Source organism: Paramisgurnus dabryanus, chromosome 2, assembly GCF_030506205.2.
Source record: "Paramisgurnus dabryanus chromosome 2, PD_genome_1.1, whole genome shotgun sequence".
NCBI classification, from domain to species: Eukaryota; Metazoa; Chordata; class Actinopteri; order Cypriniformes; family Cobitidae; genus Paramisgurnus; species Paramisgurnus dabryanus.
Window position 1 is genome coordinate 4,408,993 of NC_133338.1, and position 25,707 is coordinate 4,434,699.

The 25,707-nt window shown below is 34.8% G+C and overlaps 1 protein-coding gene across 2 annotated transcripts in view; it reads right to left on the reverse strand.

Annotated features, from left to right (window-relative positions):
* Positions 1-25,707, reverse strand: part of ntrk3b (neurotrophic tyrosine kinase, receptor, type 3b) — a 176,945-nt gene that overhangs the window by 11,579 nt on the left and 139,659 nt on the right. The window contains exons 13-16 of one of the 2 annotated variants that reach the window (XM_065294216.2): positions 11,596-11,726; positions 9,147-9,319; positions 2,970-3,213; positions 573-593 (exon numbers count right to left, since the gene is read on the reverse strand). In XM_065294216.2, the coding sequence (XP_065150288.1) occupies positions 573-593; positions 2,970-3,213; positions 9,147-9,319; positions 11,596-11,726 (569 nt within the window). The remainder of the gene's footprint in view (positions 1-572; positions 594-2,969; positions 3,214-9,146; positions 9,320-11,595; positions 11,727-25,707) is intronic. The other variant, XM_065294217.2, reaches the window with a different exon arrangement.

Consider the following 25,707-nt stretch of genomic DNA (forward strand, 5'->3'; position numbering starts at 1 on the left):
ACTTATAAAAAATTAATAGACAATTAATTTTTTATTTAACTACTTTTTGAATTTAATGCATTTCAAATTTGATCACATGATTTTTACACAATTTGTGTTTTTTATTTGTAAAACTGCATGTAAAATTGTATGATCTTGTTTGGGGTGCCAATATGGTTTGCCTATGCCGTCAAAATGGCTTGAAACGGCAATGATGTATGGTAGTCTATAGACATACTGGGTATCTCAGTATAATGAATTGGAATTTAATGAGAGCTGACTGAATGTATCCAAGATGCTAACTGCTAATTTAAACAAGCTAAGTAACAATGAGCTTTGGGGATTCTCCCTTTATCCTCGCACGCACATTCTTGCCGTTTAAATAATGCAAATGACTTTCAAATCCCTCATTAAGAAGAGAAAATAAAATTGGTTAGGCAATCATTCAAACCTCAATACACTGTATCACCTTCAGCTTTGTGGTTGACGCTGGACCAATTAGCCTGGCATGGTGAAAATTGATAAGCCCATTATACAATACAAGAATGAACGTGGACTGGACTGTAATCGTTCTGGCGATTGTCCATACTTACATTCTCCGCAAGCACGGCTGGCTGAAGAGAGAAGAGAACGGGGTTTTATCATTTGGTAGTTTGTAAACTGGATTACGGGCTGGTCTGTGGCTCAGTGGTGGAAGGGCAGATTGGATTATGGGTATAAAGAGCAAAGCAGCATTGTGAGGAATGGATTACAGCCTCGCTGGAGTTACTCCCTGGACATTTACAGTACGCTGTACGGAGTAACTGGAGAAACAGATTCACGCCTAATGGATTTACCATGCCATTTAAAATGCTTTATATCCCTTCAGAGAGTTTGCAAAAAACACTGCCTATGTAACTTAAACACAATATTTACCATCTCTAGTGGTTTATTTATAGTGGATAACAACTGACCTGTACATTTCACTTCATTGCGTGTCATTTGCGTTGAGAGAAATACAGTATGACATCTAGACGTAAAATAATGAACAGGTGTTTGCAAGACTTCCTTGACATCTTCAAGATCACATCATGCAAAAGATCCAACAGGTGATATGAAGTCGATGTTGCACTCATAATGGGTTGTTGATGGAAGTATCTCAATCTCTGATTGGTTCTTCAGCTGAGGACGGGCAGTCGAGCCCCAGAGGACAACAGACGTCGATAAACTCGCCATGTGTGGATTACATGCTTGGCGGGATGCACTATTTATAATGACTTGAATGAGTGATTGTGTCCAATCATTTTGTAATCTCTCAACTTTGTCAATATTGCAAACAGTGTGTCTTTAAGCCAATTTCTGGCCTCTTTGAGACCTTCGGTTTTCGTCTGGTTGGAGAGGACTGGGAAATATTTTGGGGTAGATATTCAACAGCAAGCTATTGTTTGCATATTCAAAATGATTTGTCCTGAATGTATGCTGAATCACTATAATATTGTATTTATTTTGTCTTGTATTTACTTGTCTCTTTTTATGACCTTGTTTTGTCTGTTTTATTATGTTCTTGGTGCATTCACTGCAAAAAATGACATTCTTAGTTTAGAAGAAATAAGGAATCTTGGGAATCTTTGGAATATTTACACTACTGTTATTGCTATCTGAATTCTCATCAAACCCTAAATATCGAAACTTGACCACTTGTGCAACACATACTGCAGGGGTCTTCAACTACTCTTCTTCGAGGGCCAGATTTAAAAAATTTAAATATGATGCGGGTCAAAGTTTTACCCCGATTTTTGACTTTTATATATTTTTTTATTTTCACCTATTATATATATATACATGCATTTTCAAAAAGATGCACACTACTGTATCCAGTATTTTACCTTTTAATTACAGGAAACTCATTTTTTTTTTTTTTTAAACAATTGCAGTTTAATATTGCAAAAGCCAAATGTTAATAGATCAACTATAAACATTGCACAAAAAAGTGCCAGTGTAATTAATCAATTAATGTATTTTTGTATAGCACTGACTATAATGTAGAGCTCTTAAACTGCTTTTATTTATAACTATTTTTACTTTCATTCTTCTCCTAATGACTAAAATTGCACTTCAAGTTTTCTTTTTTAATATTTTAAAGATATATAAGCTAAACCCCCTTTCCACCGTACACTACATTCAGACACGACTGGCGGAGTTCGCCCCCTAGTGGCAGTCGTAAAGAAATTTTAGTTTAATCATAAATCTGTGTCAACATGGGAGAGAAGCCTATAATCTACGAATATATTTATAATTAATAATTTACTTATCAGTAATCAATTGCTTTTAAAAGATTCAAGTGTTACTGATAAAATAAAACAAAAAAATATTCCTAATTGTCCTCTTGCGCACAGTGTTTTGATTGGAACACACTGAAATACATCACTTCCGGTCTGCGTTTCACATGCAGTTTTTTATGGATCTAAAGCTCAAATTGGATACAAAAATTATGCAGCCGCAGATGGTTGGCACCCCACCACCCCTTTCCGACTCTCCTTCCGGTTCATTGGCCGTCACTTGATTTTAAATCAGAGAAAGATGACCAGCGGGCCGGATAAAGATGATTGAAGGGCCACCAGTTGACTAGCCTTGACATACTGTAAATGCTTTTGATCCTAAAAACATTTTTGTATTTCAAGAGGGTGCTTGTAACCTGGGAACCTGGCAACCACCAATACTGCACTAGCATTATGGACAATAAGTCTGAATGGACACACACAACATTCTGTTTAGAAAATGTAGACATCTTGTTATCACTTGGAATGTAAAACTGGAAATGAACCATTTTATCCACATAATTTAGGTCCACATGGGCAGAAAAAAATACATGCATCTGTGCAATAAAAAATGTATTAATAAAATAAAATAAAATAAAATAAAATAAAATAAAATAAAATAAAATAAAATAAAATAAAATAAATGAGGTCTAAAAAAGTGCTCAATTTAAAACCAAACATCTTGATACTCACCCGATAGTAATCCGAACTGTAAATGTCTCTGGACATCCCAAAGTCTCCGATTTTCACCAGCAGCCCATTACCCACGAGACAGTTGCGGGTGGCCAGGTCACGGTGCACGAAATGCTGAGAGGACAGATAGACCATCCCTGCCGCTATCTGTGTGGCGATATGAAGCATCTGTGAGAGACCCAGCTCTCCGTTTGACTGCATCGGCTGGCCGTCCACCAGGATCATAGCGTCAGGACCGTGAGCTCTGAAACGTCACACAAACAAGAATGTGAAGTTGGGTTGGTTACACTTGTAAGAGAGAATAGTATCTGTGTTCACACAGCCAAAAACAAATCACAGTATATAGCACAGTTACATGTATGTGTTTGGTAAACGCATTCATCCAAAGCAACATACAAGGTAGATTTTTATCAGTATTTGTGTTCCCTGGGGATCAAACCCATGAGCTCTAGAAACAAACACAGATGAATGTAATATATTTGCTGTATTTGTCTCTCACTGTTATGTCCAGATTTGGTTTTAGTGCTAATGACTTAATGAAGATTAAAGTTTAGGGTATGGGTGGAGAAATCAGATTACGCTCTTTAAATAAAGGTGCCATAGAAGAACTCTTTTGCTTCCTCAAAGAACCATTTAGTCAAAAATGACATTTTTATAATCTGAAGAACCTTTTTAACCTTTGTGAAACAGAAAGGTGCTTCAGATGTTAAAGGTGTTTTAAAGAGCCATTTAGACACAAAAGGTTCTTCTATGGCATCATAAAGCACCTTTATTTTCTAAAGGGGGACGCACACCGGATGAGAAGCGTCGTTTCTAGGAGAACTCAGGGGTATCATACAGGGGAAGTGCACCTCAAAATGCAAAATATAAGTTAGCAGCCAATGTCAATTGCTAACGATTTGGGACAAATATAATGTTATTTAATGTTAAACTATGTGAATCCTTCAATATGTATATTTTTCTAAATATATTTCAGGCAAAAATATATTTTATTATAAATTAAATTTTATAAACTATATTTTTGAGTTGAAAATATACTTTAATTTAATCTTTTCAAACCTTTTATTTATACCAGGTTTGTAATATAAACAAAGTTTTTCTTCCAATGCAATATGAATATTGTATAAATGCTTTAAAGTATGTCAATTTAAAAAATATTTTGATATATATAAAAAAATATGATTACATTTAAAGAAATACATTTTTGCAAAATATATTTCCGCAAATATTTATTGTTTGGACATATATTTGAAAAAAAAAAATATATATATATATATATATATATTTGCTGTATTGGTAAGCGCACTGTTTTACAATCCCATAAAATAATTTACCCTCTAATCCTTTAATCCTTTAAATCTGTCTAATTGCAAGTACGTTGAGGCAAAGGAAATCATACTTTCACGTCTTGTGAAATAAATCCACCAATTAAGTTAATTGTCAACCGCCCTCTAATTTGTCATTATTCCGATAGCAGGAGAGAATAAGATGGCTGTTTAAAAGCTTGAGAGTATTGTCATACATTGCTTCATGGTCTTAAAGGAAAACACCACTGTTTTTCAATATTTTACCATGTTCTTACCTCAATTAGACAAATTAATTCATACTCATCTTTTTTCAATGCGTGCACTTAATCTTTGCACAGCGCGTCGTGAATGTGTTAGCATTTAGCCTAGCCCCATTCATTCCTCAGGATCCAAACAGGGATGCCACCAAGCCACAAAACACTTCCATGTTTTCCCTATTTGAAGACTGTTACATGAGATAGTATGGTGGCACAAAATAAAACTTGGTGATTTTTTAAGTGGATAAAACAATCAGGATGCTAACAACATTACTGTTAAATGCATATTCACTTTGTCAAAATGTAAAAAAAATTTATGTCCATGAATTTTTATACATTTGGCAATTACTTTTACCTGAAGAAACTTACAGTGCATTTGATTCAATGTGTGTGTGTCCTGAGGATCAAATGCTGACGGAACTGCTAACACAATGCTTTACCAATTTAACTACATGAACACAGATTAACAACTCAACCCATGGCTGAGTAAAATATGGCAAACCCAATTACTGGGTTTAAATTACCTTATGCTGGGTTGTTTCAACCAAAGTCCCTTTAGGGAAGTCGCGCCACTTGGCGGCCATGTTTTCAACGCCTCCAGGCTGTTATTTCAGTCATGCAAGACTAAAGTCCTATCTACTTGAATGGGGAAAGACAGATATCTCTAAAATTGCTTGCTAAATCACATTTTAACAACATATACGTTTGTTTCTTAAAAAAACAAAAAACAATTCTGGGTTAATTCGGCTATAGGTTAGCAAGCACCTTACAAGACTCTGTGTAAAGCCCCGCCTCAAGAGAATCGTCACACTTTAAAAATGGTGGGTTGTTTAACCCATACCGTAGTTGGGTCAAATATGGACAAACCTGACAGCTGGGTTGATTTCAACTTAAATGCTAAGTTGTTTCAACCTATAGTTGAGTAATAACAAACTAGCATATGATTATTTGTAACCTAACAGTTTTGACCGAACTATGGGTTGAAACAACACAGCATTTGTTAGCGTACAGTTTTTATTGATTATTGATTGGTTCATTTAACTGTAAGGTGGGACTTCCCTCCAAAGAGCAGCCATATTGAGCGTTTCATATCCCTTTATTTATAGTAATAGCAGTTCCACAGCTTGCCATTACCTTTAATTTTAACCTATGGTTGATCTAGCGTCTGAGACAATAGTATCTAAATAATGAGATATGGAGGACAGCGCACAACTTGCCGAGGATGGAAACTATGCAATGCAGTTTTATCAGTGTGATGTCACATTAACAAGAGAATCCAAACAGCATGTAAATGAGACTGCTTTGGTTTAATATGAATAAAAAAAGAAAGAGTGGGTGGATTTTTTTTAGTGTATATGTGTTCACACACTGCCAACACACATTTGTGTCCAAACACCTTGTAAAAGTGGATTTTGCATAATAGGTATCCTTTAACCATAACCAGTCATGGGTTGAAAACCATCCAGCATGTTTAGAGAATCATTTGAGCTTTTTTGAAAGAGTTTCATCATATTTTCTCTCTTGCAATGTAATTCCAGCCATCTGCATAAATGTAAGAAAAAATTATCCTACTACACAAAAGAATAATTTCTTTTTGAACATTATTTTGCTTCCACACTCCACAGGACTGCTTCATGAAGTATATCTACCCTTCAACACAATTCCACCCTGTAAATTACAATTCACAATCTCTCTTGTGAAATCTTCCACATCGTGCAGAATGAAGTATAATAATAAGCTGCCATTTTAAAGAAAGATGCCAGAAATTACTGTTTCAAAACTTCATCCGCTGACTTGATGCCCACAGAGACAGCTGTCTACATGAACGTCAATCAAAGCTAAATATTGGATGCTAATAGTTGGTCACTCTAAAGACAGCAAAATTCATGAGTCTGTGTCTTATAAGCTATTAAAATGAAGCAAAAAGCACAAAGAAGCCAATGTTTAGTCAATTTAAAACAACTGGGGCGTTGTTAGGTACTGAGAAAATTCACAGTAAATCACAGCTTCACGGCTTACAGCTTGTATATGGAAACTTGTTATTCCGTATACCACAGCAACCAAAATGTAATGACATACACTGTAAAAAATGCTTTGCTGCCTTAAAATTTTTTGTTAAATCAACTGAGATTTACAAGTCATGTCAACAGAGATTAGTTGTCACAACTTATAAAATATAGTTGAGAAAAGTCAACTTAATTTTATAAGTTATAGCAACTCACCTGTAGTTATAACAACTCATCTCTAATCAAGAATAATAGTAAGTTGAAATGACTTGTAAATCCGAGTTGATTCAACAAAAAATTTTAAGGCAGCAAAGTATTTTTTACAGTGTAGATGAATTTTTTTTTTTTGCCAAGCAATGTACTCTAGTTTTTGTAATGTACATTAGTACTTAAATGAATAGTTCACTTAAAAATTTAAATTCTGTCATTATTTACTTTTCATCAAGTTGTTTGAAACTTGTATCATTTAAAAAGAAAATGTTAACCAAACAGATCTGGAGCACCATTGACTTTCATAGTATTATTTTTCCTAACATGTTGGTCAATGGTGCTCTTGATTAAATTTTTTTTTTTTTTCTAAATATTAGCCTTTATATTCAGCAGAACAAAAAAAAATGTATACACGTTTGAAACAACTTGATAATTAAAGATGACAGAATGTTCATTTTTTTGTAAACTATCCCGGTAACACTTTACTTGAAGGGGTGTTCATAAGACTGACATGACACCTTCATAATCATGACATGACACGTGTCATAAACATGAATGAGAGTGTATGCATGTTTATGACATCTGTCACTAAGTGTCATTTGTTCAATTATGTCATTTTTAATGCAAATATGACATTGTTTAAAATGTCTTTGTTATGACACCTTATGACATGAACCAATACATCATAACTTCGTCTAACTTAAATCTGTCATAAACATGACATATAGCAGAATAATTATCAAACTTAAGAAACTACCTAGCTTTATGAGTTAACATTACATTAAACTGTCATTTAAATGCACTAAAAAAAAAAGATTCAAGCCCTTCTTAGAAATGACACATTAAAATTGTGTTCAATAAATGTAAAATACCTCATTAAGAGCAATAAGTATATATATTTAATTAGTGTAACACAAAATAAGTATGTACAATAATTTATTGATTTCTTTTTAATTGCGTTAACACAATTAGTTTGAGTTTGGGTTCTGGAAAAAGATTTTCCCAGCATGCTTTTCATGCAACTGCTTTTGGAGAGTAATTTTTTTAATTAAGTGTTATTTTATGCATTTTTAGGTAAAGAAAAAGACTTAAAAGTGTTAAATGTCCGTTTATCTTATTGATTTAGAAGCGTTTGTGTTATATTTTTTCAAATTGTTTGGTTACCATCGTGCAGAAGAGTGGCGCTTGTGGTTAGGTTGTGGATGTGACAAATTTCTCTCAATGAGCATTAACAGTGTTTATGCCTGTTTGGAGATCAGTATCTTCTTACATGCTCATCCAAAGTATCATATGTTATTATTATTAGCATGCCAACATGTGCTTATGCTAATTAGTATGATATAAAAACGTTATATATAAAATAACAGAATTGAGTTCTTCAGACTACACTACATTGAGTTATTCAAACTATGCTAAATTTAGTTATTCAGACTACACTAAATTGAGTTGAGGCAACTAATTGACTATTGCCATTTACTTTAAATTGAGTTGGACCAACTCAATATATTTTTATTGTGTAAAGCAGTTTTTTATGAGTTAGGGGTACACATTCATATTGGATGGAAATCCTGCCCACAATTTTATTTAGTTAATCCAATGAATCATTTTCAAATCATTTTAAATACCTTAACAAAATGCAACAAACATGCACTGAAACAAAAGTTTTTTATTTTATTTGACTTTACTAATCTTCTTTGTTTAAATGTAGCTTAAATAAATTGATTGCAACAACACAGAGGGTTCTAAAATGTCTGACATAGAAGGAAAAAAGGAACATAACATTTAATTAATTAATTTAATCTAATTAACTGTTTTTCCAGCAATATGGACCCAATGCTGCATGGCTTAACCCATTATTGTACTGTTTCATTTAATTTTAGGTGATTTGGTCTCCAAATGCAATAAACTATCATTTGATCAATTTTAATTATTATTATTATTATTATTATTGATTTAATACAATGAAAAAATATTTGTACCACTGTAGTTGAGGTCAAGAAAAATATTCATGACGCTGTTATAAAACTATATGACAGAGTATTAATGACATTTTAATGACAAATTCAATTTGTATCACTGGTAAAAAGTGGTCAGTTATGTTGTCTTGGTAATGTCAAGTTGTCATAATAAAGACATGTTAAACAATGTCATCTTTGCAATAAAAATGACATGATTAAACGAATAACACTTAATGACAGTTGTCATAAATGTGCATAAAATCTCCTTCATGTTGATGGCACCTGTCATGTCATGATTATGAAGATGTCATGTCAGTCTTATGAACACCCCTTCAAGTAAAGTGTTACCACTATCCATTTAAGTACTGTATTTGATCAGTGTTCTTCTTAGCATTCATTGTCATGAAATGTATAATAATAAAATACTCCTGTACTTTACCTCAGAAACTTGTTGAGGTCTCCATGCTTCATGTACTCAAACACCATAATGAGAGGATCGCCGTCCACACACACGCCATAAAATTTGACAATGTGCTCATGTTGGAGGTTGGTGAGGAGCTCAGCCTCTCGCTGAAAGTCTTTTCTGGCTGCTAGAGTCGGATCCTTCAGAGTCTGAAAGATTCAAACACATTGGGTCTCATCGATGCACCATCACAAAAACTCAACTATTTCATTTTTTTGTCGTATGCCTGTTTTACACCAAAGCAGAAATCAATGATCTAAATATGGGCAGCAACAACACAAGTCATATGATGTTTCACATGATACTACTTTTGAAATTCTGACACGTTATTGTGAGTCCTACCAATTATAACTTTAACGCCACATGATGCAATTTTAATTTAATTGCAGAAATCCCCAATCTTTGTGACACAAGTCGAATCGTCAGAGAATGGCGTATATGACACAGATGGTGAGGCACTCAGTCCTGTCTGGGGATCTGTTAGCATCACACAGCTCAATATCGTCCTCCTGAACACACAAGCCAACCCTCTGTTCGCCCCTGGGTAGCGTCCCGGAAGCCCTAGCTTCATAAAGAGATATCCTCAGGGTACAGGATACATTTTGGAGTTATCTTTTTGATGTAATAGTTTCAGTAGGCACTAGTAAAGTAGAATATTGTATTAAAGGAGGCAGTTCAGATACAAAAAGCACGTTTAATGGTTAAATTATGTTTTTGGTCTTACAAAGTACTTCCAGACAATGTCCTCAATGTCCAGACTTACGTCTATACTCAGTTATATACTCATAATGCCTTATCTATGATCATTCACAGGCTCCGAGTGGCGTTTTGGTGTGCCTGAAACTTTAAGAGTATAACGTTTAAAAAAAAATTATGGTTGTATAACTGGTTGTTCTGTCTAGTGCCAACACTAAAAAAAACATTTGAAAGGGAATATATATGTGTACCCCTGGACCACAAAACCAACAATACATTATGGGTCAAAATTAGCGATTTTCCTTTTATGGCAAAAATCATTAGAATATATATTAATAGTCTTCTAATACAAATGTTAACGTTTCATTTAGGAAGACATCTTTTAACCCTTTGTAGTCATTTGGATTACTTTAATGACAGATGAATGAGCTTTTTTAAGATAAAGTGTAAGAAAATAACATCAAGCAATCAATAGCTCCAGCTAAAAGGAACCCACTTCTATTTATTTTATTTTATTTTATTTTATAAAATTGTGTTTTTATTTTTATTTGTAATTTATTTTATTTTTTATTTTATTTCATATTATATTTTATTTTATATATTATATTTATAGCTCCAGCTAAAAGGAACCCACTTCTATTTATTTTATTTTATTTTATTTTATAAAATTGTATTTTTATTTTTATTTGTAATTTTATTTTATTTTTTATTTCATTTTATATTTTATTTTATATATTATATTTATAGCTTCAGCTAAAAGGAACCCACTTCTATTTTTTTATTTTATTTTATTTTATAAAATTGCATTTTTATTTAATTACTATTTTATTTGTAATTTTATTCTAGTTCTTATTTTATTTTATTTCTCATTATATTTCTTATTTTATTTTTTTCCTATTATATTTCTTATTTTATTTATTTTATAAAATTGTATAAAATTGTATTTTTATTTATTTGTAATATTATTTTATATTATATTTTATTTCCTATTATATTTTATTTAATATATTTTATGTTATAATTTAATTTTATACTTTATATTATGTTTATTTTATTTATTATATTTTATTTTATTATTAATTTGTTTATGTACTTATTTATTTATTTTATTTTTGTAAAAAATTGTATTTTACATTTTATTTCATTTTATATATATATTTTATTTTGTTTATTTTAATTTTTTTATTATATTTACTTTACTTAGCCAACAATACAATACATTTTCTACAGTGAATAATATGTAAAAAAAAAATATTTATCATTAGTAATATGTGTTATCAAGGACTTAATTTGGATAACTTTAAATGCGATTTTCTCAATATTTCGATTTTTTCAATACCCTCAGATTCCAGATTTTCAAATAGGTGTAAAAAAAATTGTCAAATATCCTCCTATCCCAACAAACCACACATCAATGGAAAGCCAATTTATTCAGCTCTCAGATGACACATAAATCTCAATGTATGACTGGTTTTGCAGTCCAGGGTCACATAATGATCAGATATGTTTTTTTAAGTAATTCATGTACAAAATAACAAAATAAGGTAAAGAAATAAAAGTGCCCAAAAGTCACAAAATGACATCACAATGCAAAATATAACCTGGTGTCCTGTATACTCACAGAATTTGACACCCCTAAACCATAATTTCTCGCATGTACAGTACAAGAAAAGTGCATTTATTCGGAGAAAAGCCAGAAGTTGCTTTTCATAGCAAAACCGTCCCTCACCTTGACAGCTACCAGCATCTTATCCTTATTGGGGCTGAGGTTGTAACATTCGGCCAGAAAGACTTTCCCGAATGCTCCTTCTCCCAGCTCTCTCTTCAGAACAATGTCTCTCCGCTTAATATGCTGCACATCTGAGAGACGAAAAGAAAGAAATACACTTGTGTTTGTGTTTCAAGATTACAGATTCTCACAGATGCTTATAAAAATGAATCGGAAATGGTCTGGATTTGAAAATGGCTACTGCTGTTAACTACTTGTCAAGACACAACATCTCAAAAAAGTCATTATGCAAAGCATGTGTTTGATAAAGGACATTTACATAACTCATCGATAAAATCTAATTTCATTTGTTCTTGTGTGTCTTGTGATGAAACGCACATGTGACAACTAGTCATGAGAATCAATGTAGAAATCAATAAGATAAATTTGACATCAGTTACATTTCTGATATGTTTTCATGATGTATTGATCACTATACTGTATAATCAATTTAAATCTAAACTTAAGACATTCTTCTTTAACAAAGCATTCACATAGAATGTCCAGTAAATGTACTTTTCCCGCAGTAGTTATTTTGTCTAGAACAAAGCACTCACATACCTCATACGGGTAATTTACTCTTGCCGCAATAGTTAGCCTGTCTGGAACCGAGCTGAATTAAACCACTATAATGTATGACACTTGCATTACATGCGAACGGCCCCTACGCTAATAGAATTCTGTTTTTGTCTCCCTGTCTCGTCCTCAACTCTGAGGACAATGAGACAAACAGACCCAGTTCCTGTTGCTGTGAAGGTCATCGCACCACTAATCAACTGGCTGTCCTTCAACGTGACGCCCAACCGATGCGCGACCAACGGCCACCGGCTGAACCAGTTTAATCCGCTTACACGCTTCCTATCCCTACCGTGTCTATATATTATAAATATAAATATTAATCTCTCCCTAGGGTTTTTTGTCCTTCTAGGATTTTTTCCCATTGGGTTTTCTCCTAGGGGGTTTTTTAGTCCCAGGGAGAGTCAGCCAACTTTGGCTTAACTTAGCACTTTACTGTATACGTTACATTATTAATATGCTCGCTTACACGGTTTTTTATCCTTAGCCGCTATATTCCACTTCTTATACTATGTATTGATTTTCAATGTTCTCCTCTACATCTACTCATGTAAAGCTGCTTTGCAACAATTAACAATTGTGAAAAGCGCTATATAAATAAAATTGAATTGAATTGAATTGAATTGAATAAGCTCAATGGTCTTCAAATAAAAATATATTGTTTCATTCTGAAAGACATTTTTTAACCCTTTGTAGTCATTTGGATAACTTTAATGATGGATGGATGTGCTTTTTTGAAGCTTTATCATATTAAGCTACATTTAGGAAAATAACACCAAGCAAGCAATAGATGTCATTTTACCGTCTAGGTTAAGGTCTAGGTTAACTACAAACCCCATAAAGTCCATATTTTATTTTATTTTAGATATCTATTCTATTTTCACTGACAACACAAATTTTGCATTTGTTTTAGCCCAGTGGTTCATAGACTTGGGGAGCTTTATGACATTTTATAAAATACATTCATAGCTACCAACCAACAGCACTTCATTGTATAAATTGTGTTTAATCCAGATTCTAAGTTTGAGTTTTATGTCATAAGTTTTCTTTGGAGGGGGGTGCAAAGGGATGCACCCTACACAAGTTTAAGTTTAAATGTCTGGGCTTATTATCACTGTTCTGCAAAACATTCAGGTATTACTACATTCCTTTCATTTCATTTGTTTTAAAAAAAAACTAAAAACCTTCATTATGTGTCACCAAACAGTGATGAGAAAGGTCCATGCACACAGTTTTTCAAATAAAACCATCATGAGACATGACGTCCCTTGGAAACAGGCACCGAAAATGAGTTATAGTGAATAGGAGTGAATATGGATTTAAATAGGAGTGAGTCTGCTGTGTTACTGCATACTGTACATGTACAGGTCTAAATAAAGGTTTCAATTGTAGGTTATTTTCAGTGCATTAAAAATCGTCTCTTTGGATCCCTGTTTACAATCTCAGCTGGATATTTTCTGCATATTTTTTTTTTCAAAGCAAAATGAGTGCAATGCAAATGAGAGTCAATTGTAAAAGGTCTCTGTTCACCATCTGTGGAAAACTCACCTGGGATTCGTAATATTTTGCCATCACTGTTCATTGTCCTTTTCAATTATTTGTGTGAATTAAACGCAGCATTGTTTCTTAAAACATTACTGCATACAACTACAAGCTTTCTTTGCTCACATTCATTCTTTTATTGAAATAAATGCATCTATGCTATAGGCTTACTCTAACACTTCATTTCTTAAGAGGAAAAACATCCTCATATCTATTTCAGTTCAATACCAGAGGCGTAAAAAAACATACAAGCATACGGACAAACATCTAATACCGCGCTCAGGAAGCAGAGAGCAAGCAGGCTAATGCAAAAACAGGTCAAGGTTTGAGAGCCCTTTCCCATCCCCAAATCTCATTTATATTCACTCGTTCTGCTGGGTTTGTCCCGTGCTCTCAGCAAACAATTACACGCACACCTGCCGGTGACGCCTGGGATGGGTTGTCTTAACCTTCAGCTTTCCACCTAGCCGATGTCCCCGGCTTTCCCCGAGGCCTATTTACCCAGTTCCTGTTTGGAAGCCTCGGAATTAAAAAGCAATATCCCAAGACTTCCTATCACGCATTTATTGCTCACCCTGGCCGAACCCGTGTCAGTTGTCGATGGTTGAAATAAGAAAGGACACACAGGCAGGTGTGCAAGTGTGCCTGCGGAAATGAAACACTTTATCTGTGGTTAGAAAATGCGCCGTTCATACTTACATAAGCAATTTAGCTTTATGAATTATAGCACCACACAATAACATTATTTTATAAACAGTAAAGTTTGGTTATTTTATAATCATAAAAAAATGATAATTTATGATGTAAAAAACCCCACAGATCTATCTATTATTATATCATGTCCAAAATGACGTGATGATGTGGGTGGGAGCAAAAATGTGCTTATTTTAATGTCTGTCCCTTTAAATGCAAATGAGCTACAGCTCCTCACTCCCTTACCAACAGACAATGAGTGCTTTCAGTTTAAATAGATCTGATTAATACAGTCTGAGACAATAGTATTTAGTGGACAGAGTACACTGAGGGTGTAAACTATGGTAATAGGACTGTCAATCAGTGGCAGTGGGCGGGGCTTTATCAGTGTGGCATCACATTGAAGTGGCATCACAATCAAAACAGCATGTCTAATGGTTTAATGATGATAAAAAAGTAGGGATTTTGTTCATTGTATAGTGGTTGTGTTCTCTAAAAACGCTGGGTTGTTTTTAACCCAGGGCTGGGTCACTATTGGACAGAACACATTTTTGGGTTAAAATGACCCAAATAATGGGTTGTTTTAACCCAACTGCTGGGTTATTGTTAATCAACCATGTTAAAACAACCCAGCAGTTGGGTTAAAACAACCCATTATTTGTAGGGATGCACTCAATCGACTATTCTGTCCAATAGTGACCCTGGCCTGGGTTAAAAACAACCCAGCATTTTTTAAGAGTGGCACACTGCCAACACACATTGTGTCTAAACACCTTGTAAAAGTGGATTTTGCATAATAAGTGCTAGGGATGCTCCGATCAGGAATTTTGCAGCCGATACCGATCACCGATTTGTAATCTTCGTGATCGGCCGATACCGATTCCGATACCGATTTTTTTAAAGCTGATATGCAAGCTCTTTGATGACTGTAACTGTTACAATCTTTCTAAATAAAATAATACCACGGATGTTGCCTTTGTTATATTACTTGCAGTAATTAGGTATATTATTGTTTTAATAGAGACTCAAATAAATAAGCACAACAAATATTTATTCTGCAAAAAGAAATTTAATATGGCTTTAAAAAGGCTTATGTCTCCTAAAAGTACTGAAAATAAAACACTTCACAGTCTTTACTGTATTAATTAAATATACACGCATTCGTATGCAGTATAAAAATTCTTTAGTCAAGAGCAGAGAGTGATTTTATTGAGAGATGAATTAGGTTACTGCAGCTTTAAGACGTGAGAGAGAGATCGCTTTGTTCACGTGCACTGATGACCGGCTGCTGTGTGTGGGCGGCGGCTGAACGCAGACAAGCAGCTGTGAGGAAAATAGAGGTTTAAACGCTCAAAACTTTAAGACGCATGCAAATAAGAAACTTTTGGCATGAGGATGCAATTGGCTGTGATAGATATGTGTTGTATACGCTGTTTGATGGGGATGTGAAGACGCTTCGCGCTGTTTACCGGAGCGCGTCCTCATAGAAAATACGCATATCTCTGTAAAGGCAAAGAGAGACATACAAATCTGCACGCTGCACATGAGCAACAGGTTGTAAAAATTCTCGCACTACGTAAAAAATGTCTTTAATTGCAGCCGCTTTCAGGATCCTTTTGATGACAAAAGTAAACAGAAAGATCGGTTTATGAGATCGGCAGATTTAGCGAGCACCGATCGAGTCATTTAATGCCATTATCGACCGATACCGATCGGCGGCCGATCGATCGGAGCATCCCTAATAAGTGCTCTTTAAAGGCAAAAACAGTCTCTTTAATTCTAAGCATAGGCGCCAATCTCTTTTTCCGCCGATGGGTGCTAGGCAGAACATCACACAACGCTTAGGTTGCTAAGCAACACAGACGCTATGGGAGCGCCCAAGCACTTTGAAAAGTAGGAGGAAACGGAGGCACGGTTTTAGACGTGAAATGTGAAGTGCCCCTTATTCTGCTTATTCATCAAAGCTTTGTCGATATCACAACTCACCAGATCCACCAGTCAGAGAAGCTCTCAAATTTCAGAAGCATTTTATAATTAAAATTAATTGCGTATCTGCCATTTTTTCGTGCTCGGCCGTTTCGCTGGATGCTCGAGATCCGGGGTGCCCACAGGATAAGCACCTATGATAAGGGTCAGAGATAGAGTGTAAAAGCCCGGCGTATGTTTTCAATTGTTTCCAATGGAAGTGCCACAGTTTTTTACTAAACGCCAGCAGCTGGCTGTTTTTGACCAAGCTTAGCGCTGGCGCTTGCCATATTTTAAGAACACCAACAGTTGAAAAATGTTCAACTTTGGGTAAAATGCTAAGCTTTTCCCTTAGACATCCAATCACAGTGAAGAAGGGGCAGGGCCGGCGTCAAGGGGGGGCACTCGCGGGCAGTGCCCCCCCAAACAGGTTGTTGTGCCCCCCCTACAAAGTTTTTTATTAATTTAATATATATCAAGAATAATTAAAATAAATTAAACATTGAATGTTTCATGACTTGTAATGTAATCAAATGAGGAAAATATAGTTGATATATGTTTTCTTTAATTAAAATAGACCAGTTTCTCTGATTGCCGCTTCTCACCCGTCTTACGTCTTTAGCATATTTGTGACTTGATACTAGCAACGTGTTTTTTCCGCGGCATTTTATGGATCGTGTAAAATATGGATATTAGAACATTTAGAACGAACCAGCACCGCCTGCTTCATCTGACTTCATGCAAACACAGACTGGCTCAAACTCAGATATTAGAGGTCGAGGTGGAATTTTCAAATCTACAGGACACTGTTTTAAGGAAGTTTAATGTTCGTACACGCCGTCTTCAGCTATTTTAAAGGTAAGTTAGCGTTGTTTTAAATTACGTAAGCTTAAATGTGAAGTGTGGCTATAACAGCATTACGACGTGATTATGGAAAAGCTGCTTTTTTCAAGCTAGTACGCGGTGTGCGCTGCGCTATGAAACCCATTCATTTCAATGGCTTGTGCCGCATGAGGGCGGTTTGTTGTTGCGTCGAGCAAAGCGCGAGCGCAGCGGAGCGCAGCTTGAGCTCACGCCGCGGTCGAAGTTCAATAGTTTTGCGCATAATTCATTGTAAGGTGCTTGTGTTCACACACTCCCAACACACATTTATGTCCAAAGCAGCCTGATCTCACGAGAATGTGTGTATTTTACGAGTTGGCTAATTTGTATGAATTCATACAAAGTTTATCATGCAAAAACGAACGATTATCATGAAAAAAACAAATATGAAACCCCACCCCTAACCCCAACATCACAGGGGTCAATGCCGAACGTACAAAAATGTTGAATGTCGTCGGACGAATGAATACAAATTATTTTGCCCAAATCCAAGTGGATTTAGATTAATATATGCCTTTTTTTATTTTCTAGCTTGCTCAAATCTATGTCAAGAGGTAAAAAAATACAATGAAAATCCAACACAGCAATCTTTATGTCAATTGGTTTCAAGGGTTTCTTTTAATTTATGTTGTTTTTTATATATAACTGAACTCCATTTGTTAATTTTCTATCAGGTTCTAAAGCTCCTTGTAATTTGCTCTGCTAGTTTTATTCGTCAAAGTGCTGATGAATAGTTGTTTTGGTTACATTAAGCTTAAAGACATTGTAGTGCCTAAAACAGATCAGACACACAGTCATTAGTTATATTTCATACTATAAGACCCTCACCACATCTGTTGCATCAGAGATATGGAGCACAGCCAGTAAATCAAGTGCGGCTTCCCCATAGAGTCATAAGGAGCTCATAAAACTTATCAATGGCGCCTGATCACCTGAGTTGGGATCTCATCCTTTGTAGTGTTCACCACACATATTCTCTATAGTATAAAGCATTAAAGGTCATTTATCACTTTCCTCAAACACTGCCGGTAGCTGGTGACATCACAGATCTGCTTGCATAAGGTGGAAATACTTCAACCTTCTTAAAAAATGTCTGTGCACATTTACAGCTCCATTAAAACTGCCCTACTTTAATCCAAAATGCCCTTTTTTCAGGATAGATGACTGATAAATTCAGTTTGTGATTAAGTGTTACCTTGAAACAACACAATCAATGTAATTGTGTCCAGAACAATGAAGGTGGACACATTTGCATGGACGTGTGTTTTCTGAATGTCCCTTGCAAAAGACGGGCGAATGGACGAATATTGCAGGGGTTTCATAAAACAATTGCTTTTCAGCGATAACACGCAGTAGGATATCCACAGCTTTACTTTATCTTGAACACCAGCTGCTTTAAATGGAAGATAATTTTTTCATTCATTTGTCAATTTTTTTATTTATTTAGCTATGTTTGTATTATTAAAATATGTTATGAAGGAATAAATTCAAGTCATTTTAAAGGTCCAGTGCGTATGTTTAAGTGGTGAGATTGTGAATTGCAACCAACTGCTCAGTCCACAGCTCACCTCTCACTTTCGAACGCATAGAGAAGCTACGATAGCCACCACAGGACAAACACGTCATCGTCTGAGGCAACGCAGTGACGAAACGCGCTCTATAGAGCAGTTTGTCCGTTAAGGGCTACTGTAGAAACATGACAGCGACTTCCATGGTAGGGGACATTACCTTGTAATGAGCTGTTTTTATCTACCCACCGCGGGGTGGGTAGATAAAAACAGCTCATTACAAGGTAATAAAAACAATACAGTTCAATATGTAAGGTCTTTATATACCACTGATAATATAGTTATGCATATAATACTGCATTTCTGTCAAGAAATCCTGCTAATGGTGCGTTCATACCAGATGTGAATGAAGCGTTAACTCTTTGGCCACCAGCCTTTATTTGAAAAGTTGCCCGCCAGAATTTTTGGTGATTTTCACAAGTTTCCAAAAAAAATTAAAAATACTTCCATGAAAATTTCTTCTAAAAATATATAAACATACAAATATATCAAGTACAAGAACAGACCATCTGCTTTCAAACAAACAATAAACAAACAGACAAAACAGGAAAAACCGTTTCATCCTATCTATATATTTTTCTATGCTTATAAACTCTTAAATATGGATATTTTTCTTCAAAAATATTTTTTTTAGCAAAAAAGTTAAAATAATTGCATTTTTGTAAAGGAATGATCCAGAACGATTATCAAAACATAAACGCAGTGTAAAATTAATAAATCATTTTTTGCTTCAGTTTTTTCATAAATTACGGAAGTGCGACATCTAATAGATAATCGCGGTATTACAGATAACCCTAAAACCTCATTACATTTTTATGCAAATGTTTTCTCTTAAATGACAAGATAACTCGTCAATGGCGGGGAAAGTTAAGTGCGAGTCATTTACATGTTAAGTCAATGCAAAGATGCAATAAACATCCTGCAGCGCGATTCACGCAAATGAGGCGATTTGAATGATGCAGTGCGAATTTCCGCATTTCCAATGCCATCTCACGAGAATTCGTACATATTTTACGAGTTGGATAATCCGTATTAATTCATACGACCACATTCGTAGATGTTTTGGGATGGTTTGCCTTCACTCCTGTGATGTTGGTGTTAGGTGTGGGTTTTGTTATTGTTTTTTCATGAGAATCGTACATTTTTGCACGATTAACTTTGTATGAATTTATACAAATTAGCCAACTCGTAAAATACTAATTTTCGTGAGATCAGGCTGGCATTTCGGGCATTTGATGAGCGTAACGTGTGATTCGCACGTAATGTATTCTTTTTATATTACGCAACTTAATGGACAGAAATATGTAAGAAAAGTTTTGTGGCAATATAGCATTTAAAAGATATTTTAATCAAAACACTTACTTTGTCATTAGGAACACTTTCATTGCTGTGCGGTTATACTTGTCGTCGTCACTTAACATTTTTCACAGCGATCAGTTGTGATTCTCGTTGACTTTGAGTAAAACTGTGGAAAGTTTATCATAAGATCCACTGGGGTCAATGTGTTAGCATGAGAGAAGCTAGATGCTGTCGGGAGAACAAGCGATCGTCTCCGAGTGCCTCTCGCGTTTACATTGCGTAAACATTGGTGCTCTGTAATTTGTGGAGCGGATTTATTGCATTCTGTAAAAAAGGAGGAGTGGCGTTTATTGTGTTTTGGGAAAAAAGGGAGAAAAGATGACAGAATAACACGGTGGATATTGGATTTTGCGTAAAATTAAGAATTTACTTTTAAATACTGACCTGATATAATACTTTTTCAAAAATGGCGTTTATTGCGCTTTGGAACCAAACTCTTCATATATATATATATATATATATACACATATTGAGACAACAAGCTAGCTAAAGCCTGCAAATTGAGCGTTTTGGCGTCTGAATTTCACGCGAGAGTTTTTATTCGCTTCATTCACTTCTGATATGAATGCATAGTAAAAGTTACACAATGCACCTTTAAATAACACACATTATTGCATATGTGAAAACAAAAGAACCTACTGCCTCTTGAATCCTTATTCATATTTAGATTTCTATCATTTATTATTACTAATTGGACGCTTTTGAATGTAATTATTTGATCAGTAAGTGTACATAGAGTATTTTGTATTGATTATTTATTTGTTTGGAGTGATATCACACTTGATCTTGATAAATGAGCAACAGCCAGCAGCTCACTGTTTAACATCATGCACACTTACAATGCACAGGCAGGGTCTTGTATTTATAGCGTGTGAGATGAGAGCAGATAGCAGTAAATGCTTGTGCACTGACTTCCTTCGGGAATCGAGCTCGGTGAATAATGATCTTCAGTTCTCTCTGCCTGTGAGCCAACCAGCATGGCTTCCCTGAGCCTTATAGAGGAGGACGGGGTGGTGTTTTCAATTAAAAATCCCAGCAGCAAATTTCTCACAGCGGACAAGAAGCTTAATTAATTACGTACATATAATGGAAGATAAGATTCGCATTGTTCTCTTGAAATTAAAATGTTCACAACATTAACTCTTTGCTTTGTTGATTCAGAGCATTTAGGTTATGAATAACGGGACTGACGACACACAAGACAGTACATCAACACTAATTTCTGTACTGTAGATTCAGCACCTTGACTCGCGCTCATGAACAAGAAATGACATACCAGCTTGGGCTCACTGTTAATATGTAGTATTAATACGTAACTTTAAAAAACACAAAACATACTTTTTTGTATGTTTAAATAGATGCTGAAACGTACAATGTACAGTAGACGTATTTGCAACATTTAATCATAGCATTATTACAGATAGAAAAACGTAAACAAATCATACCATAAAGATTGCTGTATAATTTAAGGGACAGAAATATGTAGGAACATTTTTGTAAGCATTTAAAAGATATTTTAAGCCGCTAAAACAGTACAGTTCCTAAACCTACTCAAAAGCAGTTTATTAAAATCATGCATTGTTAAAAATTAAAAGCAATATATATTATATCAAGCTTATCTCTGTCAAGGCACGCATTTCAAAAGTACATCGACTGAATGACGGCAATGTCGCAAATCTTTGACGTAGCGCGCAAGAGCCAATGAGAGTTTAATATCACTGCTGTAAATAAATGGGTTGTTAAACTTCTTGAGGCGAAATATTTGAATAAAGATTCAAAACGAATGTGAGATTTGACGTTTACAGTCGCTGAAAAGAACTGGGATCAAGATCGCTGGATAAAGGGCTGAATTTGGATTTGTTCCTCGCAATCGTATACATTTTAAAGATGTGGATTACAGCGAATGAATAAAATGAACATCTTTTGTAAATTTTAGGCTACTTTTACACGAAAACGAACTGAAGAGAAAACGCAAAAGTGGGGTTGCATTATCACTTTTTATTCCGCGATTATACAAGCATTTTGGGGGGAAATCTGCGTGCATATCATGACGCAAAAGTGTGTGATATTCGATGTAGTATGCACTCCATGCAGCTAGGTGGCAATGTGATGCACTGACACACAACATCACCAAGTCCACGTGCCTGCATACAACCTTCTTCCTTGTGCTCCCAGGTCTCGTCCAAAGCTGTCTGGTTTGCCTCCAACGAATTGGCGCATCAACAATTTGATAGAGGTAATTAATGCGCCTTCTCTGATCAGTAAAACTAGCTGTGAATATTTCATACAACTGCTGGAAAGGCTCTTGTATATTCTTTAAAGCTGCTATGGTAACTTGAAGGTCCGATATATGGAAATAATTTGACATGTTTGTTGTTATTTTTCTGAACTGGCGCATGCCTGTGACGTAAACGCATACGTGACGAGAGCCACCGTTAGCAGACTTTTGCGTTTTTCCCCTTTAGATGGGAACGTGACGGTAGAGCGTTTTAAGATTTTCTGGAGGGTGATTTCACTTTTTGCGTTTTTAAGCCCCAAAAAAGCAGTCGCTGGGTAAACGAAAGGCACTTCCGATAAAATATTTTTACGTTTTCACCCTCGAGCGTTCTTGTGTAAACATGATTTTGGTGTAATTATTGTTGCAAAAACAAGTTTTTGTGTATCATGGCAGACAAACTAAATATTACAAAATAGTTAAATGATTACAGAAATGCTATTCATTTTAAAGTGTAGTATTGTTTAATATTATATAATTCTTTGATAGTCATAAACATTTCATTAGATAAATGAATAAACGGTCTTATAGTCAAAAAATATGATTAAAAACGTCATTAATATGAGTAGGAAACGCCAATGGATTAAGAACAGGGAATACGTACAAATTTGTACGCCTGTAATGCTGTTAATACGTAAATAATTAACAAATTAGTCCTGTCAACATGTCAATATTATACATTTTCTTGCGTGAATGAAAACGTAAGTAGATGTACAATGACACTTTACGTAAAATACACACATTTTCCAATGAGATCACGTACAGGTCAGAAGATTTGACTGAAGTCTCAATTATAAAAACATATGAAGAGCTCAGATGCAAAATCCTCTTTAGTTTGTCTGACATTTTTTGTTGTAAAAAAGCTTTTTTATCTTGTGTTTAGGTTCAGTAATGTCACTTTAATGGCAATGAAAAGGTTAATAGTCAGTTAATGAAATGCCTTATTTTTTTACAAATGTCACTTCCGTCATTTCATTGCTATTTGACAAATTTGACTGTTTTCGCTGCAAAACCCTCTAAGTGCATGCAAGCTTTTTTGGCAAAAAACTTCATCAAAAAATCCACTTTTGTAGACAAGTCAGAAAACAGAATAGAAAAGAAAACAGTTTAATTTAGCTTAATTTAATTTAAATTTAGCTTTAAATTGTGTGCAAAACACGCAAATTTTGACAAGAAATGTCGACCTGACATTAAACGTGGAAAAGAACTAGAAAAGTGTAACATTAGGCAACAGTACCCAGGGCTGCAGAAGCATTTATTGCCATATGGCTCAGTTGATAAATAATAGTTTAAGAACAAACATTGTTATTAACCCATATTTTCCAGCACACATAGGGATAAAGGTTGCATTTGGCTTCTGGGATTGCAGTTAGCGGTGCACATGCTGAAGGCACACAGAGTCAGTTTATGGTTTATGTGCATTGCCCTGAGGCACAGATAATACCCTTGGGGTCTGCCTAGGGGCGTCACACAGAAAACGACCCATCAAACAGACACAGAAGAGTCAACGGCATGTCCACACCAGAAACATTTAAAACCCTACAGAGTTTATGTGTGAGGAACCTGGGCTGAAAATAGACCACGATGTATAGGAAGCAAGTGCAGTGCTCAATTGTAATTGCAAACGAGGTGGTGTGAATACTCTTTTGAATTCCTGAAGAGTCAGCATGTCACGGCTCAAGAGAAAACTTGAAACGGCTTTCATCTAAATACGCATAGCAGTCTACACAGTAATCATACCTTAAGTAAATTGTTTAGTAAAGGCTGCAACTGTTAAATAAAACCCTTGCGTGACCTATTTTGCATTTGCTCATGAAATAATAATTAATAGGTATATTTTAGGTAGGGGTTCATGGCATCACAAAGATTGAAAACCGCTGATCTATCCATCAAAACCTATGTGTGCGATGGACCCTGGTCCATTTCTGAAAGGTGAATCTTTATCTAAATGATTAAACTTGCCATGGCTAATGGGTAAAGTGCCTATCTCTCAGCCTGTATATAAAAATATACCCGATGCTTTCAAGTAAATGTCACTTACAGATGACGCACTCATCGGGTTTGGGCACGGTCATGATGGTTATGTATCTACAGCTATAAAGATTTTATGCCATCCATTATGCATAAAGGGTTAATTTATTCATGAGGGAAAAACGTGATTGTCCTCTTCCTTCGGTTTTCCTTTCTTTGCCATCGGTGCTCTCTGCGAACAGAGCAATGTTTTGTGCCTGGAATATAAATAGACCCTGTGTTGATGTGCACACGTCCCATCTATATACTACTGTACGCTATGCGCTATAAATCACCCATGTCCCCTATAAACCACAAAATCTGGTTAAAAAACACTGCGACGAGCAGATGTATTCCAATGAAATGCATTAAAGGTTTCAACTAAAACGCCACATTAGGCCCAGTAAAGTAATTTTGAAAATGGCACTCCAAAAATAGCAAATAAATATATAAATGATGTCATAAATCTTAAAAGGAGCCTCACGTAAACGTTCTTGGCTATGAAGCAGCATTTATGCAAATAATGAGGTTGGGATTTGTGCCTGTGCAGCAAGTGCAAGCGATGGATATTACAAAGTCATCTATTTTTAGCATCAGCATATTCACAGACACCTTAGTGTAGAGAAAGTCTATCATATTGGATGGCTACTTTTTTGATATAGTCTAGTCAAAACTTGTTTTACTTGTTGATTTCATTTAATTTTACTTGTTAATATGTTTTATTATTGTTTAAAATGTTGACATACATAAAAGAAGCCAAGCTAATATAAAACATATGTAATAAATAAATATTAAAAAATAGGCTATTAATAGAATGTGCTTTGGCGGGCAACTCACAGACTCTGTGCAGGCAACCTGGTGCCCGCGGGCACAATGTTGGAGACCACTGTATTCGCTGCAAAAATTGACTTTTAATAAAAAAATATTTAGTATTTTTGTCTTGTTTTCAGAAAAAATATCTAAAAATTCTTAAATTAAGATGCTTTTTCTTGATGAGCAAATAGACCCAAGAAAATAAGTCTAGTTTTTAGACCAAAAAAAAAAAAACATTTAAATGATGTGCATAATTTTTTTTTAAGTGATTTTTTCTTGAATTTAGTGTTTAAGAAAAATGTTCAAGAATTTTTGCCAATAATATATCAAAAAAATATCTGCCAACACTGCAAAAATGATTTTCAAGAAAAAAAATTCTTAGTATTCATA